Source organism: Callithrix jacchus, chromosome 20 (genome assembly GCF_049354715.1).
Source record: "Callithrix jacchus isolate 240 chromosome 20, calJac240_pri, whole genome shotgun sequence".
Taxonomy (NCBI): domain Eukaryota; kingdom Metazoa; phylum Chordata; class Mammalia; order Primates; family Cebidae; genus Callithrix; species Callithrix jacchus.
In genome coordinates, this window is record NC_133521.1 from 31,629,304 (window position 1) to 31,651,965 (window position 22,662).

The 22,662-nt window shown below is 47.5% G+C and overlaps 1 protein-coding gene across 2 annotated transcripts in view; it reads left to right on the forward strand.

The window, feature by feature from the left end:
• AARS1 (alanyl-tRNA synthetase 1) overlaps positions 1-22,662 on the forward strand; it is a 31,693-nt gene that overhangs the window by 8,439 nt on the left and 592 nt on the right. For both annotated transcript variants that reach the window (XM_002761142.6, XM_008986198.5), the window contains exons 3-20: positions 2,621-2,809; positions 3,122-3,267; positions 6,020-6,211; positions 6,701-6,845; positions 7,200-7,345; positions 8,240-8,348; positions 9,385-9,535; positions 10,545-10,669; positions 11,095-11,239; positions 12,815-12,993; positions 15,167-15,280; positions 16,942-17,148; positions 17,605-17,789; positions 20,101-20,209; positions 20,893-21,006; positions 21,610-21,729; positions 21,835-21,921; positions 22,228-22,341. In XM_002761142.6, coding sequence (XP_002761188.2) covers positions 2,621-2,809; positions 3,122-3,267; positions 6,020-6,211; positions 6,701-6,845; positions 7,200-7,345; positions 8,240-8,348; positions 9,385-9,535; positions 10,545-10,669; positions 11,095-11,239; positions 12,815-12,993; positions 15,167-15,280; positions 16,942-17,148; positions 17,605-17,789; positions 20,101-20,209; positions 20,893-21,006; positions 21,610-21,729; positions 21,835-21,921; positions 22,228-22,341 — 2,577 coding nt within the window. The remainder of the gene's footprint in view (positions 1-2,620; positions 2,810-3,121; positions 3,268-6,019; positions 6,212-6,700; positions 6,846-7,199; positions 7,346-8,239; positions 8,349-9,384; positions 9,536-10,544; positions 10,670-11,094; positions 11,240-12,814; positions 12,994-15,166; positions 15,281-16,941; positions 17,149-17,604; positions 17,790-20,100; positions 20,210-20,892; positions 21,007-21,609; positions 21,730-21,834; positions 21,922-22,227; positions 22,342-22,662) is intronic.

Here is a 22,662-nt window from a genome sequence, read left to right on the forward strand (position 1 = left end):
ATAATCCCAAGACTTTGTGAGGCCAAGGCAGGCAGATCACTTGAGTCCAGAAGTTCCAGACTAGTCTAGGCAACATGGTGAAACCCTGTCTCTACTAAAAATACAAAAAATTAGCTGGATGTGGTAGTGCATGCCTCAAGTCCCAGCTTCTTGGGAGGCTGAGGCTGCACGATCGCTTGAGCCTGGGGTGGTCAATGCTACAGTGAGCCCTGATCAATGCCACTGTACTCCAGCCTGGGAAACAGAGTGAGACACTGTCTCAAAAAAAGACATTTGAAAGGTTTATTGTTAGAGAAAAGGGTTAACTGTTGAGATGATGAAAGCATGACAAATTTATTAAAGGTTAAGAGAGCTGGGCATGGTGGCTCATGCCTATAATCCCAGCACTTTGGGAGGCTGAGGCAGGCGGATCACCTGAGGTCGGGAGTTCACTACCAGCCTGACCAACATGGAGAAACCCCATCTTTAAAAAAAAAGAAGAAGAAAAAAAGGTTAAGAGGAGTTGGTCAGCATGTCTTTGGCAGTGAACAGTACTTCCCAGGCTGTCGTGGCTGGAGGGGTTCAGGCTAGACGGTGCTCTCAGGGCTTTCCTGTGATGGTTCTCTTGGAGCCCTGCTCACCCGGTGCATCTGCAGCCCTTAGGATGCCCCTCACTCTGGGATAAGTTGACATTTTCTTTTTTCTCAGGTGTCTTTTCTAGAATGGAAAGTTAGAAACAGTGGGAACATATTTTACCTCCTGTAATGTTAACTATAAAATGAAGAATGGGGCTTAGTGCCCCTGTAATTACATCTTCTCAGGAGTCTGAGACGGGAGGATCACTTGAGCCTAGGAATTCCAGACCAGCTTGGGCAACACAGTGAGACTTGGTCTCACCAAAAAATTGTGGGCTGGCTGGATATGGTGGCTTACTCCTGTAATTGCAGCACTTTGTGAGGCAGAGGTGTGCAAATCACGAGGTCAGGAGTTTAAGACCAGCCTGGCCAACATGGTGAAATCCTGTCTCTACGAAAAATTAGCTGGGCATAGTGGCAGGTGCTTGTAGTCCCAGTAACTCGAGAGGCTGAGGCAGGAGAATCACTTGAACCCGGGAGGTGGAGATTGCAGTGAGCTGAGATGCTACCACTGTACTCTAGCCCAGGTGACAGAGTAAGGCTTTGTCTTAAAAAAGAAAGAAAAAGTATGGGCCTGGCTGAGAATTTCTAATTTTTAAAAATATTGCCAGGCGCAGTGGCTTAAGCCTGTGATCCCAGCACTTTGGGAGATCAAGGTGGGCGGATCACGAGGTCAGGAGTTCAAGAACATCCTAGCCAACACAGTGAAACCCTGTCTCCTAAAAATAAAAAAAATTAGGCAGGCATGCTGGCGCGTGCCTGTAGTTCAGCTACTTGGGAGGCTGAGGCAGGAGAATCATTTAAACCCTGGAGCGGACGTTGCAGTGAGCCAAGATCACGCCACTGTACTACAGCTTGGGCAACAGAGTGAGACTCTGTCTCCAAAAAAAAAAAAAAAAAAAGTGTATGTGTGTATATATATATATATGTAATTATTTAATTTTACTTTTTGATTTTTATAAAAATGGGGACAGGGTCTCTTATGTTGCCCGGGCTTGTCTTGAACTCCTGGGCTCAAAGGAATCCTCCCTTCTTTGCCTCCCAAAGTGCTGGGATTATAGATGTGAGCCATCTTGCCCAGCCTAATATTAATTCAGTTTTACATGGTCACAAGTGTATAGTGGTATGGCCAGGCGCAGTGGTTCATGCCTATAATCCCAGCACTTGAGGAGGCTGAGGGGGGCAGATTACTTGGGGTCAAGTGTTCAAGAATAGCCTGGCCAACATCTAGTATAAATAAAAATAAAAAAATTAGTTGGGTTTGCCTGTGCATGCCTGTAATCTCAGCTACTTGGGAGGCTGAGGAAAGAGAATCACTTGAACCTGGGAGGTGGTGGTTGCATTGATCTGAGATTGCACCACTGTACTCCAGCCTGGGTGACAGAGACTCCGTTCCCAAAAAAAAAAAAAAAAAAGTTTGGTGGTTACCAAATTGGATAGCAGTGAATTGAGCAGGTCTAGTGGGAAAAATAAAGCAAAGTTACACAAATAACAGTGATACATCAAAGCATGACCTGATACATCCTCAGAGAAAGGTCATCCTAGCTGGACAACATCCAATTATTCATTAGTGTGCTGATTTTATTCCCCTAATATGTGTCGTTTTTTTCTTCCACCTCACATTTACTGCCAAATGAATATACCAGTTTTCAGAATAAGTTCTTCCAGAAAGGTGGTATAAGCCCTGAACCTCAGAGGCTTCTGAGGAAGCCTAGGTTTCACCGCATCAACCTTTGGCTGTTATCTCAGATCTGGCAGGCCTTGCCCCTCTGCAGGTGGTGTCACTGGTGGTGGTGGGGACTGTTAGGGATCTAGGTCTAAGGAGAAGCTGCTCCATGAGAGTACCTCTGCTTTGGCTCCATCAGGCCACCTGTTCTGACAAGTGTCTATATTCCAGCCATGTTAATCATGAACTGCAGTGTGTGGGGGTCTCTTCCTGCCAATGTATGCCCACCTGACATCGCCTGTGGCTTTTTAAAAGTTGAACTGATCCTTTTCTCTTTTAGTTTAAACCCATCTTCCTGAACACAATTGACCCATCTCACCCCATGGCAAAGCTGAGCAGAGCTGCCAATACCCAGAAATGTATCCGAGCTGGGGGCAAACACAATGACCTGGATGATGTGGGCAAGGATGTGTATCATCACACCTTCTTTGAGATGTTGGGTTCTTGGTCTTTTGGAGATTACTTTAAGGTAAGTTCAGAGCAGGAGAACCACTAGAGTTTTGAGGAATGTGGTCAGTTCCACAGTGGGAACTGGGTTCTAATTTTTGTGTTTTAAAATGTGAAATAACATCTAGCCAATTCAGGAATGAATGGCATTGGAAGTAATGCCTGTAATTTGATGATTGCAGTGTATATTTGGATTTCTTAGATAAACTGATCTTGAATTTGATTGAGTTTAGAGTGAACGTGTTGAAATTTTGTATCTGTGTTAGGGTCTGGTCTCAGACTAAATAGATTTTCCTTTGGCCATGTTCCATATCTTTCTCTCTTCTTTTTGTAGGAATTGGCTTGTAAGATGGCTCTGGAACTCCTCACCCAAGAGTTTGGCATTCCCATTGAAAGACTTTATGTTACTTACTTTGGCGGGGATGAAGCAGCTGGCTTAGAACCAGATCTGGAATGCAAACAGATCTGGCAAAATTTGGGGTAAGAATACAGATCATTTCTTGAGAGTATGGAGGGGTGAAATGACACTGCTAGAGTGGAGTCTTAAGACCTCGAGTACCTGGCCATTTCCCATCTCGGGGTGCATTTTGAGATGCAAATGAAGAGGAGTGAGAATAATTATCTTTAGATGCATTTGTATCTTTAGATTCGTTCGTTACTGCTTCTTTTTTTTTTTTTTTTTTTTTTTGAGACGGGGCTGGGTCAAGAGGGAACAGCAGGGGATAAGGAAAGACATACAGACAGATATACAAAGCTGGCCCAGGTGGTCCGGCAAGCTGATGGTGTTAGTCTCTTTGGCCCCAGCCTGCCTCAGAGTACTTTATTTTGTATGTTTATAAAGTATACAGCAGAGGGAGGGTGCACTTACTTAGAATAGCCTGTGATTATAATTTTTACGTTTTAGTTAATATACTTTGGCTGTTTTGCAGTAAGGTTAGTGAGAGCTAGTTATCTTTTTTTAGGCCTCTTTTTTTTTTTTTTTTTTTTTTGAGACATACACATTTTTCTATTATGGTTTTGCTTTTCTGGAGTTTACCCAAAGTTCACAGTAGCCTTGCTGCTGATTCCCCCAGAGGGGTGGACTACTCTCGCTCTCTACACACCATGTTGGCCAGCATGGTCTTACTCTCTTGACCTCGTGATCCGCCTGCCTTGGCCTCTCAAAGTGTGGGGATTACAGGTGTGAGCCACCACACTTGGCCTCATTGCTTCTTAGTACATTTGATCACTCTGTTGTTTTTGTTTGTTTGCTTGTTTTTGAGACAGAGTCTCAGTCTGTCACCCAGGCTGGAGTGCAGTGGCATCATCTTGACTGACTGCAACCTCTACCTCCCGGGTTCAAGTGATTATGCTACCTCAGCCTCCTGTGTAACTGGGACTACAGGTGTGCGCCACTGCACCTGGCTAATTTTTGTATTTTTAGTAGAGACGGGGTTTCGCCATATTAGCCAGGATGATCTCGAACTCCTGGCCTCAGGTGAGCCACCCGCTTTGGACTTAGAAAGTGAGTTACAGATGTGAGCCACTGTGCCCAGCCAATCATTCTGTTGTTGAAAGCCAAAACAAGTTTATTTTTGCCTTTTATACATACATCATTTTATAAGGTATGCGTATTTTATAAAAATTAAAACCTTATAGAAATGTAGAAAATAGGAAGTGGAAGTTCCCTCAATTGATGATGATTAATAGTTTGACATCCCACGTGTGGTCTTCCCGGCCTTCTTCATACTTCTGTAACCTTGTGTGTATGTATGTGTATGTCTTTTTCATCAGAGTGGTATTCTTCATACGAAACACTTTGTTTCTTATGAAAATGTAATAGACTAGGAAAAAGAATTTTTTGTTTTGTTTTAGACAAGGTCTCACTCTGTCACCTGGGTTGGAGTACAGTGGCATAGTTTATTGCAGCCGTGACCTCCTGAGCTCAGGTGATCCTCCCACCTCAGCCTCCTGAGTAACTAGGACTAGAAGCATGTGCCACCTGCCCGACTAATATTTGTATTTTTTGTAGGGACGGGGTTTTTGCCATGTTGCCCAGGCTGGTCTTGAACTCTTGAGCTCAAGCCATCTGCCCACTTTGGCCTCTCAAAGTGCTGGGATTATAGATATGAGCCACCATACCTGGCCAGTTTTTTTTTTTCACATAATTTTAAAGTGTAATCACATAGTGTAAAAGCTAAGAAGATAATAGGTGAGCTGTGTGTTCTGTGCTGTTAACTTAGTAGAATTCGTGAAGTGCTGCATCAAGAAAAATCCAAGCATGGGGTGTGTGCCCTCTGTAGATAGCTGGGCTGCTCGTGATGTCTTTGCCTCATTTTCTTTTTCTTATTACTTACTTCTTTTGTCCTTTAGGGCATAGCTTCTTACTGTACTTGGAAACAGGGCTACTTCTGTTTTTTTCAATTATTTTTACTTAGGTATGTTATTCCAATCCAGCTTCCTTTTTTACTTGATCTAAAACTTCTATTTTGTTGACTGTAATCTAAGTATAGTTGGAATTTTGGGTAGTAACACGTGTAAAAATTAAATATTAATCTTGACCCTGGCTTTTAAAATCCTCTTTAACTTGGCTTCATGTACTATATATCTATACTTCATTAAGCAAGCACAATCTTGTTTGTGTGTAAGCGGGGGACAGTTCTTACTCTGTTGCCCAGGCTGGAGTGCAATGATGTAGTCACAGTTCACTGCAACCTCAACTTCCTGGGTTCAAGTGATCCTCTCCTGAGTAGCTGGGACTGCAGGTGTGTGTCACCACACCCAGCTAATTTTTTTTGTATTTTTTGGAGAGAGGCGGTCTTGCCATGTTTGCCCAGGCTGGTCTCGAACTCCTGAGCTCAAGCAATACGCGTGGCCAACGTTTTCATTATTATGTGTTCTCTTCTAGGCCTTACCCATGTCCTTGTGTATTTTCATTGACTTTCATTCAGAGCGTGTGTATATTTTGTACTCTCTTCTACTGTAGGTACTCTTGAGAAGAGTCACGTTGTTTCTTTAGCAGGTGTTATGAGCAGGCTTGGCATTAGTACTTGCTGGAGGTTAGAACTTCTTTATTCAAAATGACTTTTTTTTTTTTTTTGAGACAGAGTGTCACTCTGTTTCCTAGGCTGGAGTGCAGTGGCCTGAGCCACCGCTCCTGGCCAATCCTAAGAATTTCTTTTGTGATGGTTGCAAGTCTGGGCAGAACCCTTGTCAGGGGCCATAACTGGGCTTATCTTTACTCCTTTGTCAGGCTGGAAGACACCAAAATCCTCCCAGGCAACATGAAGGATAACTTCTGGGAGATGGGTGACACAGGCCCCTGTGGTCCTTGCAGTGAGATCCACTACGACCGGATTGGTGGTCGGGACGCCGCACACCTTGTCAACCAGGATGACCCTAATGTGCTGGAGATCTGGAACCTTGTGTTCATCCAGTATAACAGGTGGCCTTGGGGTCCTACTCCATTCCTGCTAAGAGCAGTACCTTTCCTTGAGCTGAGCAGGGGAGGAGGAGCTCAGAGCTTCATGGCTGTAGTCTTGGCTGAAGGCCCATTCCTTCATTTCTCAGATTTCCCCTCTGATCTCTGGGACAGGGATGGGCCTATTCTTATATGAACTAAACCTTATCCCACATAATAGCTTCTTGAGTGCTATTCCCATAATGTCATGCTTGCTGTAATTTGGGCTGCTGTATTAAAGCTCATTCATTGAGTGTGTGCCACCACGTGTGCCCAGCCTTACCTTACTCTTACACGGACCCCAGAGTACCTCTCCTTCCTTTCTCCCTCCACTTCCCTCTTCCCACCAAACCAGGCAAATGACAGATGGTCACAGCCTGCATACTGCTCTGTAAACGAATTTTATCCAGCAGGGACTGGAGAAGTGGCAGCTTGAGTCTCTGCTTCAACCTCCTCTTCCTCTGGATCATACAGGGAAACTGATGGCATTCTGAAACCTCTTCCCAAGAAAAGCATTGACACAGGGATGGGCCTGGAGCGACTGGTATCTGTGCTGCAGAATAAGATGTCCAACTATGACACCGACCTTTTTGTCCCTTACTTTGAAGCCATTCAGAAGGTACTGGTCCTATTGCAAACATTGCATACTTCTGTGGAAGTTTCCAGGCTGGACTCTTAGCATTGCTGTCAAGGAGAAAAATGACCGTATGGTCTGCCAGCCAAGGGTACCCGTTTTCATCTGCTGCTTCGTTATTAATAATGTGAGGCTCTAGACCTGAGACAGTGTGATTTTTTTGTTTAGGGGCTGGCTAGAGTCTCTCTACTTGCCCAGTGTCACGTCCTTAGGGTTAGAGGATCTGGCAAGATGGCATCCTTTCTTCTAATGCTCCTCAGTCCTCTAGGAACCTCCTCGGGTGAGGCAGCACCAGAAGGGCTGCTTCCTAAACGGCTGCCTTCTGAATCTTGTCTGTAGGGCACAGGTGCCCGACCGTACACTGGGAAAGTTGGTGCTGAGGATGCTGATGGGATTGACATGGCCTACCGGGTGCTGGCTGACCACGCTCGGACCATCACTGTGGCACTGGCTGACGGTGGCCGTCCTGACAACACAGGACGAGGGTAAGTATGCTGCACACTGGGTGGTGTTTGGACCGGCACCATGCTGACTCTTTATGAAACTTTTTTTTTTTTTTGAGATGGAGTCTCACTCTGTCACCTGGGCTGGAGTGCAATGGTGTGATCTTGCCTCACTGCAACCCCTGCCTTCCTGGTTCAAGTGATTCTTCTGCCTCAGCCTCCCATATAGCTGGGATTACTGGTACACACCACCACTTCAGGCTAATTTTTGCATTTTTAATAGAGATGGGTTTTTGCCATGTTGGCCAGGCTGATCTCCACCTCCTGACCTCAAATGATCCACCCGCCTTGGCCTCCCAAAGTGCTAGGATTACAGGTGTGAACTACTGCCCCAGCCTCTTTATGAAACTTAAATCCATCCTTCATTATTGTTTCCTTGCCTTTTGGGTAGTCGGAAAAATACCCCCACCTCTTTTTTAAGGGATGAAGGGAATTTCAGCTAGTGTTGCAGTGTCACCACTATGTTAAATCTCTGCTGCTGAGTACAGATGATAAGGATTGTATTTAAAGTTGCCTGATAGAGATTAGCAGGGGCAGGATAGTGGGGGTAAGCATTGACCAGCCCTGGGAAGCTCTGTTACTGATAGGCAGGTCCTGGGATCATAGGCATCGAGTACACATCTGGTCTGTCCTTCTTGCCTCCCTCTTTGAGTAACTGAATGTGAGAGGAAAATCAGGGTTTACCCTAGGCAAGCCTTGACGGGTATTTGTGGGTATGTTACTATGTCTTATGCTAAAATTAATGACTAGGGAATGCAAAAGAAGCAGGCTTAGGATAAAAGAGAGTTCGCTAAAAGAGGTTTGGGTAGGATTCCAAGGGACTCATGACAAAACGCTCAGCCGGGAATGTTGGTGACTAGTTTCTGCCTCTTACAGGTATGTGTTGAGACGTATTCTCCGCCGAGCTGTTCGATATGCCCATGAGAAGCTCAATGCCAGCAGGGGCTTCTTTGCTACGTTAGTGGATGTTGTTGTCCAGTCCCTGGTAGGTTTATTTTTGTGGTTACCTTTCTGTGCTAAGGAATCTCTTAAGAAGGTTGGGTAGGGGAGGGCATACGGTAAGGAGTTTTTGTTGTTGTTGTTTTGAGACATAGTCTCGCTCTGTCACTCAGGCTGGAGTGCAATGGCGTGATCTCAGCTCACTGCAACCTCCGCCTCCTGGGTTCAAGTGATTCTATTGCCTCAGCCTCCTGAGTAGCTTGAATTACAGGTGTCTGCCATGACTCCTGGCTAATTTTGGTATTTTTAGTAGAGACGGGGTTTCACCATGTTGGTTAGGCTGGTCTAGAACTCTTGACCTCAGGTGACCCACCTTCCAAAATTACATGTTTGAGTCACTGCACCTGGCTGTTTGTTTTTTTGAGATGGAGTTTCTCTCTGTCACCCAGGCTGGAGTGCAGTGGCACTATCTCGGCTCACTGTAAACTCTGCCTCCCGGGTTCAAGCGATTCTTCTGTCTCACCCCTCCAAGTAGCTGGGATTACAGGCATGCACCACCACACCTTGCTAATTTTTTGTATTTTAGTAGAGACGGGGTTTGACCATGTTGCCCAGGCTGGTCTCAAACTCCTGAGCTTAGGCAGTCCACTGCCTTGGGCCCCCAAAGTGCCAGGATTATAGGCGTGAGCCACTGTGCCCTACTTAGGAGCTTTTTTTTTTTTTTTTTTTGAAGTGGAGTCTCGCTCTGTCTCCAGGCTAGAGTGCAATGGCGCAATCTTGCCTCATTGCAACATCCACCTCCCAGATTCAAGTGATTCTCCTGCCTCAGCCTCCCAAGTAGCTGGAACTACAGGCACGTGTTGCTCCACCCAGCCAATTTTTGTGTTTTAGTAGAGATGAGGTTTCACCATGTTGGCCTGGATGTTCTCCATCTATTGACTTTGTGATCCACCTGCCTTGGCCTTCCAAAGTGTTGGGATTACAGGCGTGAGCCACCACGCCCGGCCAGGAGCTTTTTTAAGAGGGGTCAGGGAATAGACTCTTGCTTCATCTAGCCCCTCATCTTGCTTCCGCTTTGTCAGGGAGATGCATTTCCTGAGCTGATGAAGGACCCAGACATGGTGAAGGACATCATTAATGAAGAAGAGGTGCAGTTTCTCAAGACTCTCAGTAGAGGGCGACGCATCCTGGACAGGAAAATTCTGAGCCTGGGAGACAGCAAGACCATTCCTGGTAGGGACCAGTTTTTGCCCTTCTCCATCCCACCCATTTCATCTTTATGGCAAAGACAAACCCTTTCTCACAGACTGACTATGAGCTCTTATGTCTGTGAGACTGAACATAGGTAGATGAACTGCTTTTGGTGCAAACTGGAATTTATAGTAAAATGGTAAAAGTAATGCATCATTGTGGCCGAGTATTCAGATGATACAGAATAAAAAGTGTTCAGAAAGTGAAAATCCTCTTTCCCACACTCATTTCTCAGAGATAACAACTGTTAATGGTTTGATGTGTAAGTCTTCAGGATACTTCTCTGTTTGCATGCAAATACATGTAGGTACTTTTTGCACGTGTATTTTTCAGGCAAAAATGGGAATGTTTGCTATATACAGTTTTGCAATTTGGGGAAAATTAATTTGAAAGATTTTTTCCCCCATTTTTATTGAAGTATGATGAACAAGAGAAGAGCTTGATGGATTTTCACAAATTGAACACACTTATGTTCAGATCAAGAAATAGAATTGTCAGGCTGCCTCATGCCTGTAATCCCAGCACTTTGGGAGGCTGAGGCGAGCAGATCACCTGAAGTCAGGAGTTAGAGACCAGCCTGGCCTACATGGTGAAATCCTGTCTCTATTAAAAATACAAAAATTAGCTGGGCATGGTGGCTGTATACCTGTAATCCCAGCTACCTGGGAGGCTGAGGAAGAAGAATCACTTGAACCTGGGAGCTGAGGTTGCAGTGAGCCGAGATCAGGCCATTGCACTCCAGCCTGGGCTACAAGACCAAAACTCTATCTCAAAAAAAAGAAAAAAACCCAGAATTGTACCAGGACACCCATTGTGCTTCCTTCAGGTCAACTGGAAGAGATGTGCTGGATTTTCGGACGGGCACAAAGGGCTGTTAATGACTGGCCTTGTCTCTTTAATCCCTTCTGCCAATCCCAGCATCGTCTCAGAGGGCTTAGCATGGAAAAGGGGCCATTTCTGGTTTTTGACACACCTTCTTTGTGCTGTATAGGAGACACTGCTTGGCTCCTCTATGACACCTATGGGTTTCCAGTGGATCTCACTGGATTGATTGCCGAAGAGAAGGGCCTGTTGGTAGACATGGATGGCTTTGAAGAGGAGAGGAAACTGGCCCAGGTAAAGAACTTGGAGAGTGAGCAGAAAACCCAACATCTTCCAACCCAGCACCACTTGGCTGCAGAGAAAGCATAAGTTTCCTTCCGTTAAAGTCTTTGAAGTGCTTTTACCCCAGATCAGTGGTTCTCAAGTAGGGGCGAGTCTGCCTTCCAGGGGGCAGTTAGCAATAATGTCTCAAGACACCTTAGGTTTTTCACAACCAAGGGCAGATGCTGTTGTCATGTAGTTGATAGAGGCCAGGGTGCCGCTCAGCATCCCACACTGTGAGAGGAGCTTCCAAGACAAAAAAATGATCTGGCCCCAAATATCAGTAGTGGCAGGATTGAGCAAAGTTTTATGTTGGGCATAGTTTAGAAAGTGCCAGTCCTTCAGAGTCCCTTTTCTTTTGCTTTAGGGTAACTTATGCTTGTTTTTCTCACTGACAGCTTAAATCACAGGGCAAAGGAGCTGGTGGGGAAGACCTTATTATGCTGGACATCTACGCTATCGAAGAGCTCCGGGCCCAGGGTCTGGAGGTCACAGATGATTCCCCAAAGTACAATTACCATTCAGACTCCAGTGGTAACTACGGTATGTTGCTATGCTCCTTCTGCTTCTGAGCTTTCTTCCTCATATCTGGGGGGTTTTTGAAAGATTGTTTCTCAAGATTAGCTATCCAGCAGACTGCTGACAGCCTCTCCTAGAGGGTTGTACAGTCAGTCACACTGTGCACTGTTATACACATAGGCACCCTTGGCTGGAGGTTTTCTTAACTCTTACTTTGAAATAATTATAGTCACAGGATGTTGTAAAAAAAAAAAAAAACTGTAGGAAGGGTCTCCTACCTTTTATCCCATTTCCCCTAATTATAACATCTTGCAGAAAAGTGGGCAGTTGGCATTGATACAGTCCACAGTGACTATTAGAATGCTATTGGGATAATAGCATTCTAAAGTTAAGAAACAAAGCTGGCACAGTGGCTCATGCCTATAATCCTAGCACTTTGGGACGCTAGGGTGAGTGGATCATTTAAGTTCTGGAGTTTGAGACCGGTCTGGGCAGTATGTCTCTACCAAAAATACAAAAATTAGCCAGGTGTGGTGATGCACGCCTGTAGTCCCAGCTACCTTGGGGTTGAGGCAGGACAATCACTTGAGTCTAGGAGATTAGGGCTGTAGTCAGCCATGTTTGTGTCACCGCACTCCAGCTTGGGCTACAGAGTAAGACCCTGCCTCCAAAAAAAAAGAAAAAAAAATAGGCAATACATGTTTTTGCTGCTTTTTTGCCCTATTAGAGAACAGTCTTTCTTTTTTTTTTTTTTGAGACAGCGTCTTGCTCTGTGACCTAGGCTGGAGTGCAGTGGCGCTACCTCGGCTCACTGCAGCTTCCACCTCTCGGCTTCAAGTGATTCCCCTGCCTCAGCCTCCCAAGTAGCTGGGATTACAGGCACACTCCTCCACACCCAGCTAGGTTTTTATTTTAGTAGACATGGAGTTTCACTATGTTGGCCAGGCTGGTCTCAAACTCCTGAGCTCAACTTATCTGCCCACCTTAGCCTCCCAAAGTGCCAGGATTATAGGCATGAGCCACTGCGCCCTGCTAAGAACAATTTTTTTTTTTTTTTTTTTGAGACAGTCTTGCTCTGTCGCCAGGTGCCAGGCTGGAGTGCAGTGGTGCGATCTTGGCTCACTGCAACCTCCGCCTCCTGGGTTCGAGCACTTCTCCTGCTTCAGCCTCCCAAGAACAATCTTATACCTCAGTCTACTCAAGCAAGTCTATAGAATGAGTACATTTTTTGTGAGTTTATCTTGGACTAGGGAATTTATTACTACTATTAAAGATCTAATATGATGCACTAAGTTTCTGCTCAGTAGCTCAAAGTTAGGGTAATCCATTGTCCCACTTTTAACACTGAAAGCCTGCATACCAGGAAACCCCTGAGCTCTAAAAATTGGGACAGTTGGTCACCTGACCGAGCGTTGCTTTCTTTGATGGAAAGCCGGCATGCAGAGCTCTTTCATAGAGTCTAATAGGGTTGCTTCTACAGTACAATTGGACAATTAGGAACTAAGAAGAGTTTGAGAAAGAATGCAGCAAAAGCCAGCTAAGAAAGTGTGAAAAGGTCATTGACCCACTGTCCCACTTCTATGCATTTCCCTCGAGCAGTATTTGAGAACACAGTGGCTACGGTGCTGGCTCTGCGCAGGGAGAAGATGTTTGTGGAAGAGGTGTCCACGGGCCAGGAGTGTGGAGTTGTGCTGGACAAGACCTGTTTCTATGCCGAGCAAGGAGGGCAGATCTATGATGAAGGCTACCTGGTGAAGGTGGATGACAGCAATGAGGATGTGAGCCAACAGTTCTTCCTTGTTAGCGGAGGAGGGCCAGGTGTGGAGCCAGGGAGCTGCTCTTGCCCCACGGTGCTTCAGGCCTTGGGAGCAGACCCCACACACCTTTGGGTTGGGTTCCATGGTCAGTATTTCTGAAGCCAAGGAAGCTGCTGCTTGTACCTGTTGCTTTCCTGGCCATTGGGTACTCTCAGAGTATTTTTGCAGCCAGACTGCAAGTTTCCGACAAACTTTTCACATAAAAAGGAGAGGCAGCTCTCTGAAGGGCAGATGTCTTTCTAGAAAACTTGGCCTCTAACTCTGCTGCTGCTGAATGAGTTACTTTGTTTCCTTAGGCTTACAGAGGCTTTTAAATGTTCTGAGATGCAGCCAGGTGTGGTGGCTCAGGACTGTAATCCTAGCACATTGGGAGGCCAAAGTGGGAGGATCACCTAAAGTCAGGAGTTCAAGATCAGCCTGGCCAACATGATGAAACTCCATCTCTACTGAAATAAAATTAGCCAGGCATGATGGCAGGTGCCTGCAATCCCAGCTGCTTGGGAGGCTGAGATAGGTGAATTGCTTGAACCCATGAGACGGTGGTTACAGTGAGCCAAGATCGCGCTACTGCACTCTGGCCTGAGCAGCTGAGCGAGACTCCATCTCAAAAAAAAAAAAAAATGTTCAGCTGGGTGCAGTGGCTCACGCCTGTAATCCCAGCATTTTGGGAAGCCAAAGCAGGTGGATCACAAGGTCAAGAGATCGAGACCATCCTGGCCAACATGGTGAAACCCCATTTCTACTAAAAATACAAACATTAGCTGGGTGTGGTGGCGCGCATCTGTAATCCCAGCTACTCAGGAGGCTGAGGCAGAGAATTGCTTGAACCCGGGAGGTGGAGGTTGCAGTGAGCCGAGATCGCACCACTGCACTCCAGTCTGGCAATGGAGTGAGACTCTGTCTCAAAAAAAAAAAAAGTTCTAAGATGTTTCTTAATATTGTGTGTGTCTGCGTGTGCAGAAATATATTTATTTTTTATTTTTTGAGATGGAGTCTCACTCTTTTACCCAGGCTGGAATGCAGTGACACAATCTCAGTTCACTGCAACATCTGTCTCCCAGGTTCAAGCCATTCTTCTACTTCAGCCTCCTGAGTAGTTGGAATTACAGGCACATGTATCACACTTGGCTAATTTTTGTATTTTTTTTTTTTTTTTTTGAGACGGAGTTTCACTCTTGTTACCCAGACTGGAGTGCAATGGTGCAATCTCAGCTCACCACAACCTCCGCCTCCTAGGTTCAGGCAATTCTCCTGCCTCAGCCTCCTGAGTAGCTGGGACTACAGGCAAGCTCCACCACGCCCATCTAATTTTTTGTATTTTTAGTGGAGACAGGGTTTCACCGTGTTGACCGGGATGGTCTTGATCTCTTGACCTCGTGATCCACCCGCCTCAGCCTCTCAAAGTGCTGGGATTACAGGCTTGAGCCACCGCACCTGGCCTAATTTTTGTATTTTTTTAGTAGAGATAGGATTTCACCATGTTGTCCAGCCTGGTCTTGAACTTCTGGCTTCAGGTAATCTACTTGTCTTAGCCTCCCAAAGTGCTGGGATTACAGGCATGAGCCACCGTGCCTGGCCTATTTATATTTAATAATATTAATGGTATATGTTTATGTACACACACACACCGTTAAAGAGTGTTTTAGAGAATGTGTATGTACAATTTATGTATGTAAATTTACACGTGTAAAGAGACTTTTTACATATGTAAAGAGAATTTTTTATATATACAAATTTATACTGAAAATAGAGGAAAATTAATAGGCCAGGAATGGTGGCTCATGCCTGTAATCCCAGTACTTTGAGAGGCCAAGGCAGGCGGATCACCTAAGGTTGGGAGTTCAAGACCAGCCTGACCAAAATAGAGAAACCCTGTTTCTACTAAAAATACAAAATTAGCCGGGTATAGTGGCACATGCCTGTAATCCCAGGTACCTGGGAGGCTGAGGCAGGAGAAAATTGCTTGAACCCAGTAGGCGGAGGTTGTGGTGAGTTGAGATCATGCCACTGCACTCCAGCCTGGGCAACAAGAGCAAAACTCTTGTCTCAAAAAAGAAAATTCACTTTACTTGATTTAAAAAAAAAAAGAAAATTTATTAAGGATTTATTTATTGGTCTCCTTGACCCCTCTTAGAAAACAGAGTTTACAGTGAAGAATGCTCAGGTGCGAGGAGGGTATGTGCTCCACATCGGAACGATCTATGGTGACCTGAAAGTGGGGGATCAGGTCCGGCTGTTTATTGATGAGGTGAGTTGGGTTATTGTGGCCCCCATTGGATCTGGTTAGTAATCATCTCCTCTTCTGGCTTTCAATTGTCCTGTCATTGTTATCACTCCCTAGTAACACTGCAAGTAGAGCACAGGGGTTAATTTTAGTGCATTTGGTGGATTGTGAGGGATGCAACTAGAGTTAAATCTGTATGTTCCTAATGTAAGGGTTATTCTCTTGTGAGGTTTATTGCTGAGTTTAAAATGAGGAAACTGAGGCCAGCATAAGAAAATTAAATGCCAATTTATTTAACTCCTGGACAAAGGTTCTGTGGTCCTGGGGAAAGGGGCCAGAGAAGTTGTGCCTGACTCCTCTCGGGCGTGGGGTTTTATAGGGAGTGAAGGCGTTTGATTGGCTGTGGAGAAACAGGACATGAACGGGGCAAGCTGCTATTGGTAGGTAGGCAGGGTTTTCCAACGGCGGTCTAGGTGCCGAGTGCAGAGTTTAGTGTTGAGTGCAGATTCTGGTGCGGAGTGCAGAGGTGGGCGTTCGTGCCGAGTGCAGATTCTGGTGACATAATTTTCAGGCGTGGAGAGGAAGGGCGTCTCCGAGCTCCCGGCAAGGCAACTGGCCTTACACCTAAGGCATTGATTTCACCAGTGATTTCAGTTAAAGATCCTGTAGACTTGTTTTCGGGGATTGTTTTTGTAACCTCACTTCTTTGGGAGCCAAGGATGCTGAAGAATGAAGAGCTAGGCTCTGTGACATGTGATAGAGCTCCAGAGTAAGAGTAGCTTCAAACCAGGATAGCAGTGTATGGTCTAAAAAACTCAAGCAGATATGGAGGTTCTGTCCCACAGACTCAGAGGGCCTGGCTTCTCCTCACCTGACACTCTTCTTTCTTTACTGGGGTGTTGCCTTTGATTTCCTGGTCCAGAGGGTAGGTATCAGATCCATTGTCTACGCCAGGGGTTGGCAAACTTTGTATAAAGAACTGGATTCTAAATATTTTTGGTTTTGCGGATCAGATGCTCTTGGTCATGATTAGTCAGCTCTGTGGTTGGAGTGCACAAGCAGCCATTGACCGTATGTAAACGAACAGGTGTGGGTGTGTTTCAGTAAACCTGTTTAGAAAACGCACACATTTTGGGAGGCTGAGGCGAGAGGTTTGCTTGAGGCCGGGAGTTTGAGAGCAGCTTGGACAACACCATGAGACCCCATCTTTCCAAAAAATAAAAAAATGTTAGTTGGGGGTGGTGATGTGTGTCTGTAGTCCCAGCTACTTGGGAGGCTGAGGCAAGAGGATCACTTGAGCCCAAGAGTTTGAGGCAGCACTGAGCTATCACCACGCGACTGTACTCCATCCTGGGTAACAGAGCGAGACCCTGTCTCTAAATAAAACAGATGACAGGCTAGATTTAGCCATAGGCCATCGTTTGGCAATCACTATTGTAGGTGGTGGAACAGAAAGGGAAGGATATACCCCATCCCTTTAATGGTAGACATTACTTTTGCTCAAAATCAGTTGACCAGATCTTAGTCACATGGGCACAGTTAGCCATAGGGAAGATGGGAAATATAACCTTTATTCTGCACAGCCATATTTCCAACTAAAAATTGCAACACTAGTGGGAGCAGGTTCTGGGGGATGACTAGCAGTCTATCACAGATGTCTCCAAGAGCCCCTCTGCCCTCTGCAGCCCCGACGAAGACCCGTCATGAGCAACCACACAGCTACGCACATTCTGAACTTCGCCCTGCGCTCAGTGCTTGGGGAAGCTGACCAGAAAGGCTCACTGGTTGCTCCCGACCGCCTTCGATTTGACTTCACTGCCAAGGGAGCCATGTCCACCCAACAGATCAAGAAAGCTGAAGAGATTGCTAATGAGATGATTGAGGCAGCTAAGGTAGGATGGGCGGTGGCTGAACCCCAACCTTCCCTGCGCTGTCACTGTCTGACCACGGTCTTGGCAGTGCAGTGCTGTCTCTCAGTTATACCAGATTCTGGGCTGCACGTAGATTTGCTTAAAGCAGTGATTCTCAACCTGTGCTTGTGTTAGGGGACAGTGGTGATAGTTGGTGGGAGGGAGAGGGAGAGGCCTTTGCTCCATCCCCACCTTAGGAGAACCAGACCTGTTCTAGTTAAGTCTGTTTACATAAGATTTGGTTCACAGTTGAACAAAATAGAAGTTCCCATCTTGATGCCCTTGAGTTTGTATGTGACATGTGATTCAGGAAGCTCATGGCACGTGCTGGGCAGAGCCAAGTCAGAACCCAAGTCCTGCCTGCAGGACCATGCTCTCCTGCTGCTTCCTACTGTACCTCCAGGGATGTCTTCCAGCTCTTTCTCTCTTCTTTGGCAGCCTGTTTACACCCAGGATTGCCCCTTGGCGGCAGCAAAAGCCATCCAGGGCCTACGGGCTGTGTTTGATGAGACCTATCCTGACCCTGTGCGAGTCGTCTCCGTTGGGGTCCCAGTGTCCGAGCTGCTGGATGATCCCTCTGGGCCTGCTGGCTCCCTGACTTCTGTTGAGTTCTGTGGGGGAACGTGAGTACCACGGATGGGCAGAGTAGATGGGTCATCTGGCATCACCCTCTGAGGAAGTAGGTCTTAGGCTAGACCAACTCCAGTCTTTCTAAGGTTGAAGTGAAGTCTTCAGAAATGCAATTGCTGAATAATGTTCCCAGGAACCTCAGCATCTGCCAGGCGTGGTGGCTCATGCCTGTAATCCCAGCACTTTGGGAGGCCAAGGTGGGCAGATCACGAGGTCAGGAGTTGGATCATGGGTGGATCACTTGAGGTCAGGAGTTCAAGACCCTTCTGGCCAACATGGTGAAACTCTGTCTCTACTAAAAATATAAAAATTAGCTGGCCGTGGTGGCACATGCCTATAATCCCAGTTACTCCAGAGGCAGGAGAATTGCTTGAACCTGGGAAGCGGAGGTTGCAGTGAGTGGAGATGGCGCCACTGCACTCCAGACTCCAGCCAGGTAACAGAGCTAAACTCCGTCTCAAATTTAAAAAAAAAAGTCAGCATTGTAGTTCACTCATTAGACCCTATGTCTGATGTTAACATTTTCTGATGAAACATTCCCAGGAGGATAAGGTGGAAAACTCTGTATTCACACTTCAGTGTAGTTCCTTGCTGCTGCTTGCTGGGCTGATCCTCACAAAAAGGCTCATGTGAATTCAAGATTGAGCAAGGCGTGGAATGTTTGTTGAGCTCCTGATGTGGTTCTAGCCCTTCCCTTTCCTGGCACCACACCTAATTTCCTTGACAACTTGGCAGCATCTGGGGCATGTAGCTGCCTTGTCTCAGAGCCTCTGAGCAGGCCACAGGTTGACCCAGCTCACTTTGGCTTGGGATAGCCACTTCTGCTGGTTTGGATTCCTTTGTAGCTCTCCGGGCCTTTTTGGGAAGGTCATGGTGACCTGGAAAGATGAAGCCTTTTTAATTTTAGTGTTTTGAGGTGGAGTCTTGCACTGTTTCTCAGGCTGGAGTGCAGTGGCATGATCTCGGCTCAGTGCAACCTCCACCTCCTGGGTTGAAGCGATTCTCATGCCTCAGCCTCCCAAGTAGCTGGGACTACAGGCATGCACCACCATGCCCAGCCATGAAAGGAACATTCTTAATGTCATGGTGGAGACCCTCCAAGGTCTCCTGTAGGCCTCTGACAGGCAGGGAGGAAGGGGGATATGCAGAGAGTAGGGTAGCAGTCTGGGAGGTTGGGTTCCAGGCTTTTCTGCCCAGCTGAAATGGGCCCTCAAATGAGTCCCACTCTGCCTGATTACTTATTGCGAATACCCTTTAGATTACAGGAAACAGCTTACACAAACTTTATACCCAGTGCTGGGTGCGGTGGCTCATGCCTGTAATCCCAGCACTTTGGGAGGTTGAGGCGGGCAGATCATGTGAGGTCAGGAGTTCGAGACCAGCGTGGCCAACATGGTGAAACCTTGTCTCTACTAAAAATAAAAAAATTAGCCAGGAATGGTAGCATGCACCTGGCTCCCAGGTATTTGGGAGGCTGAGGGAGGAGAATCGCCTGAAACCCAGAGGCAGAGGTTGCAGAGGGTCCAGATAGTGCCTCGGCACTTCAGCCTGGGCAACAGAACAAGACCCTATCTCAAAAAAAAAAAAAAAAAAGACAACAACTTTATACTACCCTTAAAGAATGAGAATGAGTTAATGAGCATTTGTGGTTCTCTGAAGCAGTGAGAAATAAAACCTCTCTGTTTAAGGGGTTGTGGTAAGATTTTAAAACTAATCTTCCATCCTTGTCACCTAGGGAGCAGGGATACTAAAATAGAGCTTAAGTTCCACCCCAGGACCAAAACTGTCACGTAGAGCCTCACAGTAATATCATATTGGATATTAGGGACTACAGAGCACTTTGTTTATCTCGTTTGATTTTCACAGCAGCTGTGTGGGAAGAATCACCCACTTTGAGAGCTGAGAACACTAAGTGAGGCTCAGCGAGCTGGGGTCTCATTTGCTGTTAGAATACTCTCACGCCCAGGCCTTCCCTGACTCTCATTCCTGCTTTTTTTTTTTAAGATGGGGTTTCACCATGTTGGCCAGGCTGGTCTTGAACTCCTGACCTCAGGTGATCCACCCACCTCGGCGTCCTAAAGTGCTAGGATTACAGGTGTGAGCCACCGTGCCTGAACTTACTCCTGCTTCTCTTGTCCTTGGGTCAGCCACAGTTGTGTTCTGAAATTCTCTGAGTTGTGAAGGGCCTTCACCCTCTGTTGCCTTGAGAGAGCCTCCTCGGGTGGTATCTGCTCAGGGCTGGTGCACCCCAGCCAAGGGCGGCCAGGGCCTCTTTTACCGTGGACTTGGTGTTCTGCCATTCAGGCATCTGCAGAACTCAAGTCATGCAGGAGCTTTTGTGATCGTGACGGAAGAAGCCATTGCCAAGGGTATCCGGAGGATTGTGGCTGTCACAGGTGCTGAAGCCCAGAAGGTGAGTAGGTTTGGCTGGTTTGTGGCTTGTTTGAAGGTGGCAAGAGGAGCGCAGTCTGTGAATCCCTAGAGAAACAGTGCTCTTCGAGGTTTCTGCAGTCAGTGTGAAAGCAGAGGCTGGGCCACGCCCCTGCCCCACTGTCCTCCTCATTACCCCTGCATGGCAGAAGAAAGCCACTCCCACACATGATTCTTTAGCTTTCCTATGTTTAGTCTTTTAAAATACATGTGAATCTGGCCATCTACCCACTACTGTCTCCATGTGGAGGAGGGGAAGATAGAGTCGCTGTGGCTTCAGGGCCCCCAGCACTGATCTGTGCACTCCTAGGGGCATGCTTAGTCTGAAGCCATGCAGTAGATGATGGATGCTCTGTCTTCGGAACTGGGGCTTTTGTTCCCCTGGGAACTGCTGAAGCCCCAGGGGTGGCCACTCCTGGGTTGAAAGGGGCTCCTGATGCTTGAGCTTGATAACCCCTGAGTCTGAATTGGAGCCTTTGCCAGTGTGCATGTGAGCACTGTGTTCCTTGCTGGGGCTGCCAGCATCTGCTCCCCACAGCCACTTTTTGGTGTGGTGGGATGTGCTGCTGCCTGGCCTGCTGCTGGGGCTTCCTGCACTGCTCCCACACCAGATAGTGAGGCTGACTCAGGCCTGCCTGGGGTTGACCTGGTGTTGTCCCCTCCCAGGCCCTCAGGAAAGCAGAGAGCCTGAAGACATCTCTCTCTCTCATGGAAGCCAAAGTGAAGGCCCAGACTGCTCCAAACAAGGATGTGCAGAGGGAGATCGCTGACCTTGGAGAGGTAGGGGTGGGCTCCTTTTCTCCATCTATCTGTCCATCCCTCCCTCCCCAGGGCCTGATGCATGAGGCATGCCCTGTCTTCAGGAAATCTCCTGTAATCAGTCGGGCTGTGGTTCTTGGTGGAATGGGCCTTCGTGCTGTGCTGGCTGTTAGTGTCCAGCAGCCTTGTAGCAGGTACCCTATGGGTCCTGGCCTTTGACCCGCTGCTCCCATTGCTGCTAGCAGGAGAGTTCTTCCCCAGCATGTGTGGGCACTGGGGTGGAGGGATGTGGGGGAGGAGCTGAAGCCGCCCTCTGCTTCCTAGGCTACCTCACATTTACTCACATTTCAGACTGCGAGGAAGCCCATCACAGGCTGTTCCCAACCTGGTAAGGAGCAGGCCTGACTTGAGAGCCCAGCTCTCTACTGCTCCTTTCTCTCTAGCCCTGCTTGTTTCACCTGCCACAACTGCTCCTGAAGGGACTGATCTCAAAGCCTGAAGTGTGTTCTCTCTCCTTTCCAGAACACTAGTCAGGGAGGACTTGGGTTTAGGCAGGGTTGAGGGGACTGAACCCTGACATCCCAGCAATTTGTGGCGCGGATTCATATGGTCTTCTGGTTCTAGGTGCTGGCCACCGCAGTCATCCCCCAGTGGCAGAAGGACGAATTGCGGGAGACTCTCAAATCCCTAAAGAAGGTCATGGATGACCTGGACCGCGCCAGCAAAGCTGATGTCCAGAAGCGAGTGAGTCCTGGCAGTGCCGGTGGCCAGAGCGGTTTCTAGGCAAAGGCCAGCAGGATTGGGCCTGGGTTTCAGAGCCTGCTGTTTTTCTGGACTTTTCTCCTGCAGGTATTGGAGAAGACAAAGCAGCTTATTGACAGCAACCCCAACCAGCCCCTTGTCATCCTGGAGATGGAGAGTGGTGCCTCAGCCAAGGTAACCTAGGGACCGGGGCCCTTACCCTGGGGCTCAGCAGCCCTCTGGTGGCTGATACGCGTCCTCTGTGGCTCTTAGCCAAGGGGTTATCTGGGGCCCCCTATCTGGGATTTAGGTGGGACTGAGCCCTGGGGTGATCTGGCTCTGGGTGGGAAGAGGAGCAGCTCCTTGCATGTGTGGGGCACGCTTGGGTGGGGTTGGGGGTGTGTGGCGGTCTTGCTGTGGACTGCAGGCTCTCACCTGAGTGGAGAGCAGGGTACCTGCTCCAGCACCGTGGCCTGAGCCAGCTCTTCCCACCCCCCGCAGGCCCTGAATGAAGCTTTGAAGCTCTTCAAGATGCACTCCCCTCAGACGTCTGCCATGCTCTTCACTGTGGATAATGAGGCTGGCAAAATCACGTGCCTGTGTCAAGTCCCCCAGGTCAGAACTGCCTACGACCTTTCACACCAGGGGGGCAGTGTAGGTCTTAAGCTTATTCCTGAGGCCTGTGTGTTCACAATCGGCATTTGAAACTAGACACCTGTTGCCCTTTACCCCGGCCTTCTCATTGGTGAAGATGTCTGGTTGATACTTGGCTTTGCCACTCTGTCCTTTCCTGGCTGTGGCTATGACTTCCCCCTTTACCAGCTGTTAAGCGTGTCTCGGCTGCCAGCATCACCACCCTGGGCAGGAGTGGGGGATGGCTCCTGCATTTCTTTTCCTCCATTCCTCATTTATCTTGTGTCCTAACTCCCCCTTCCC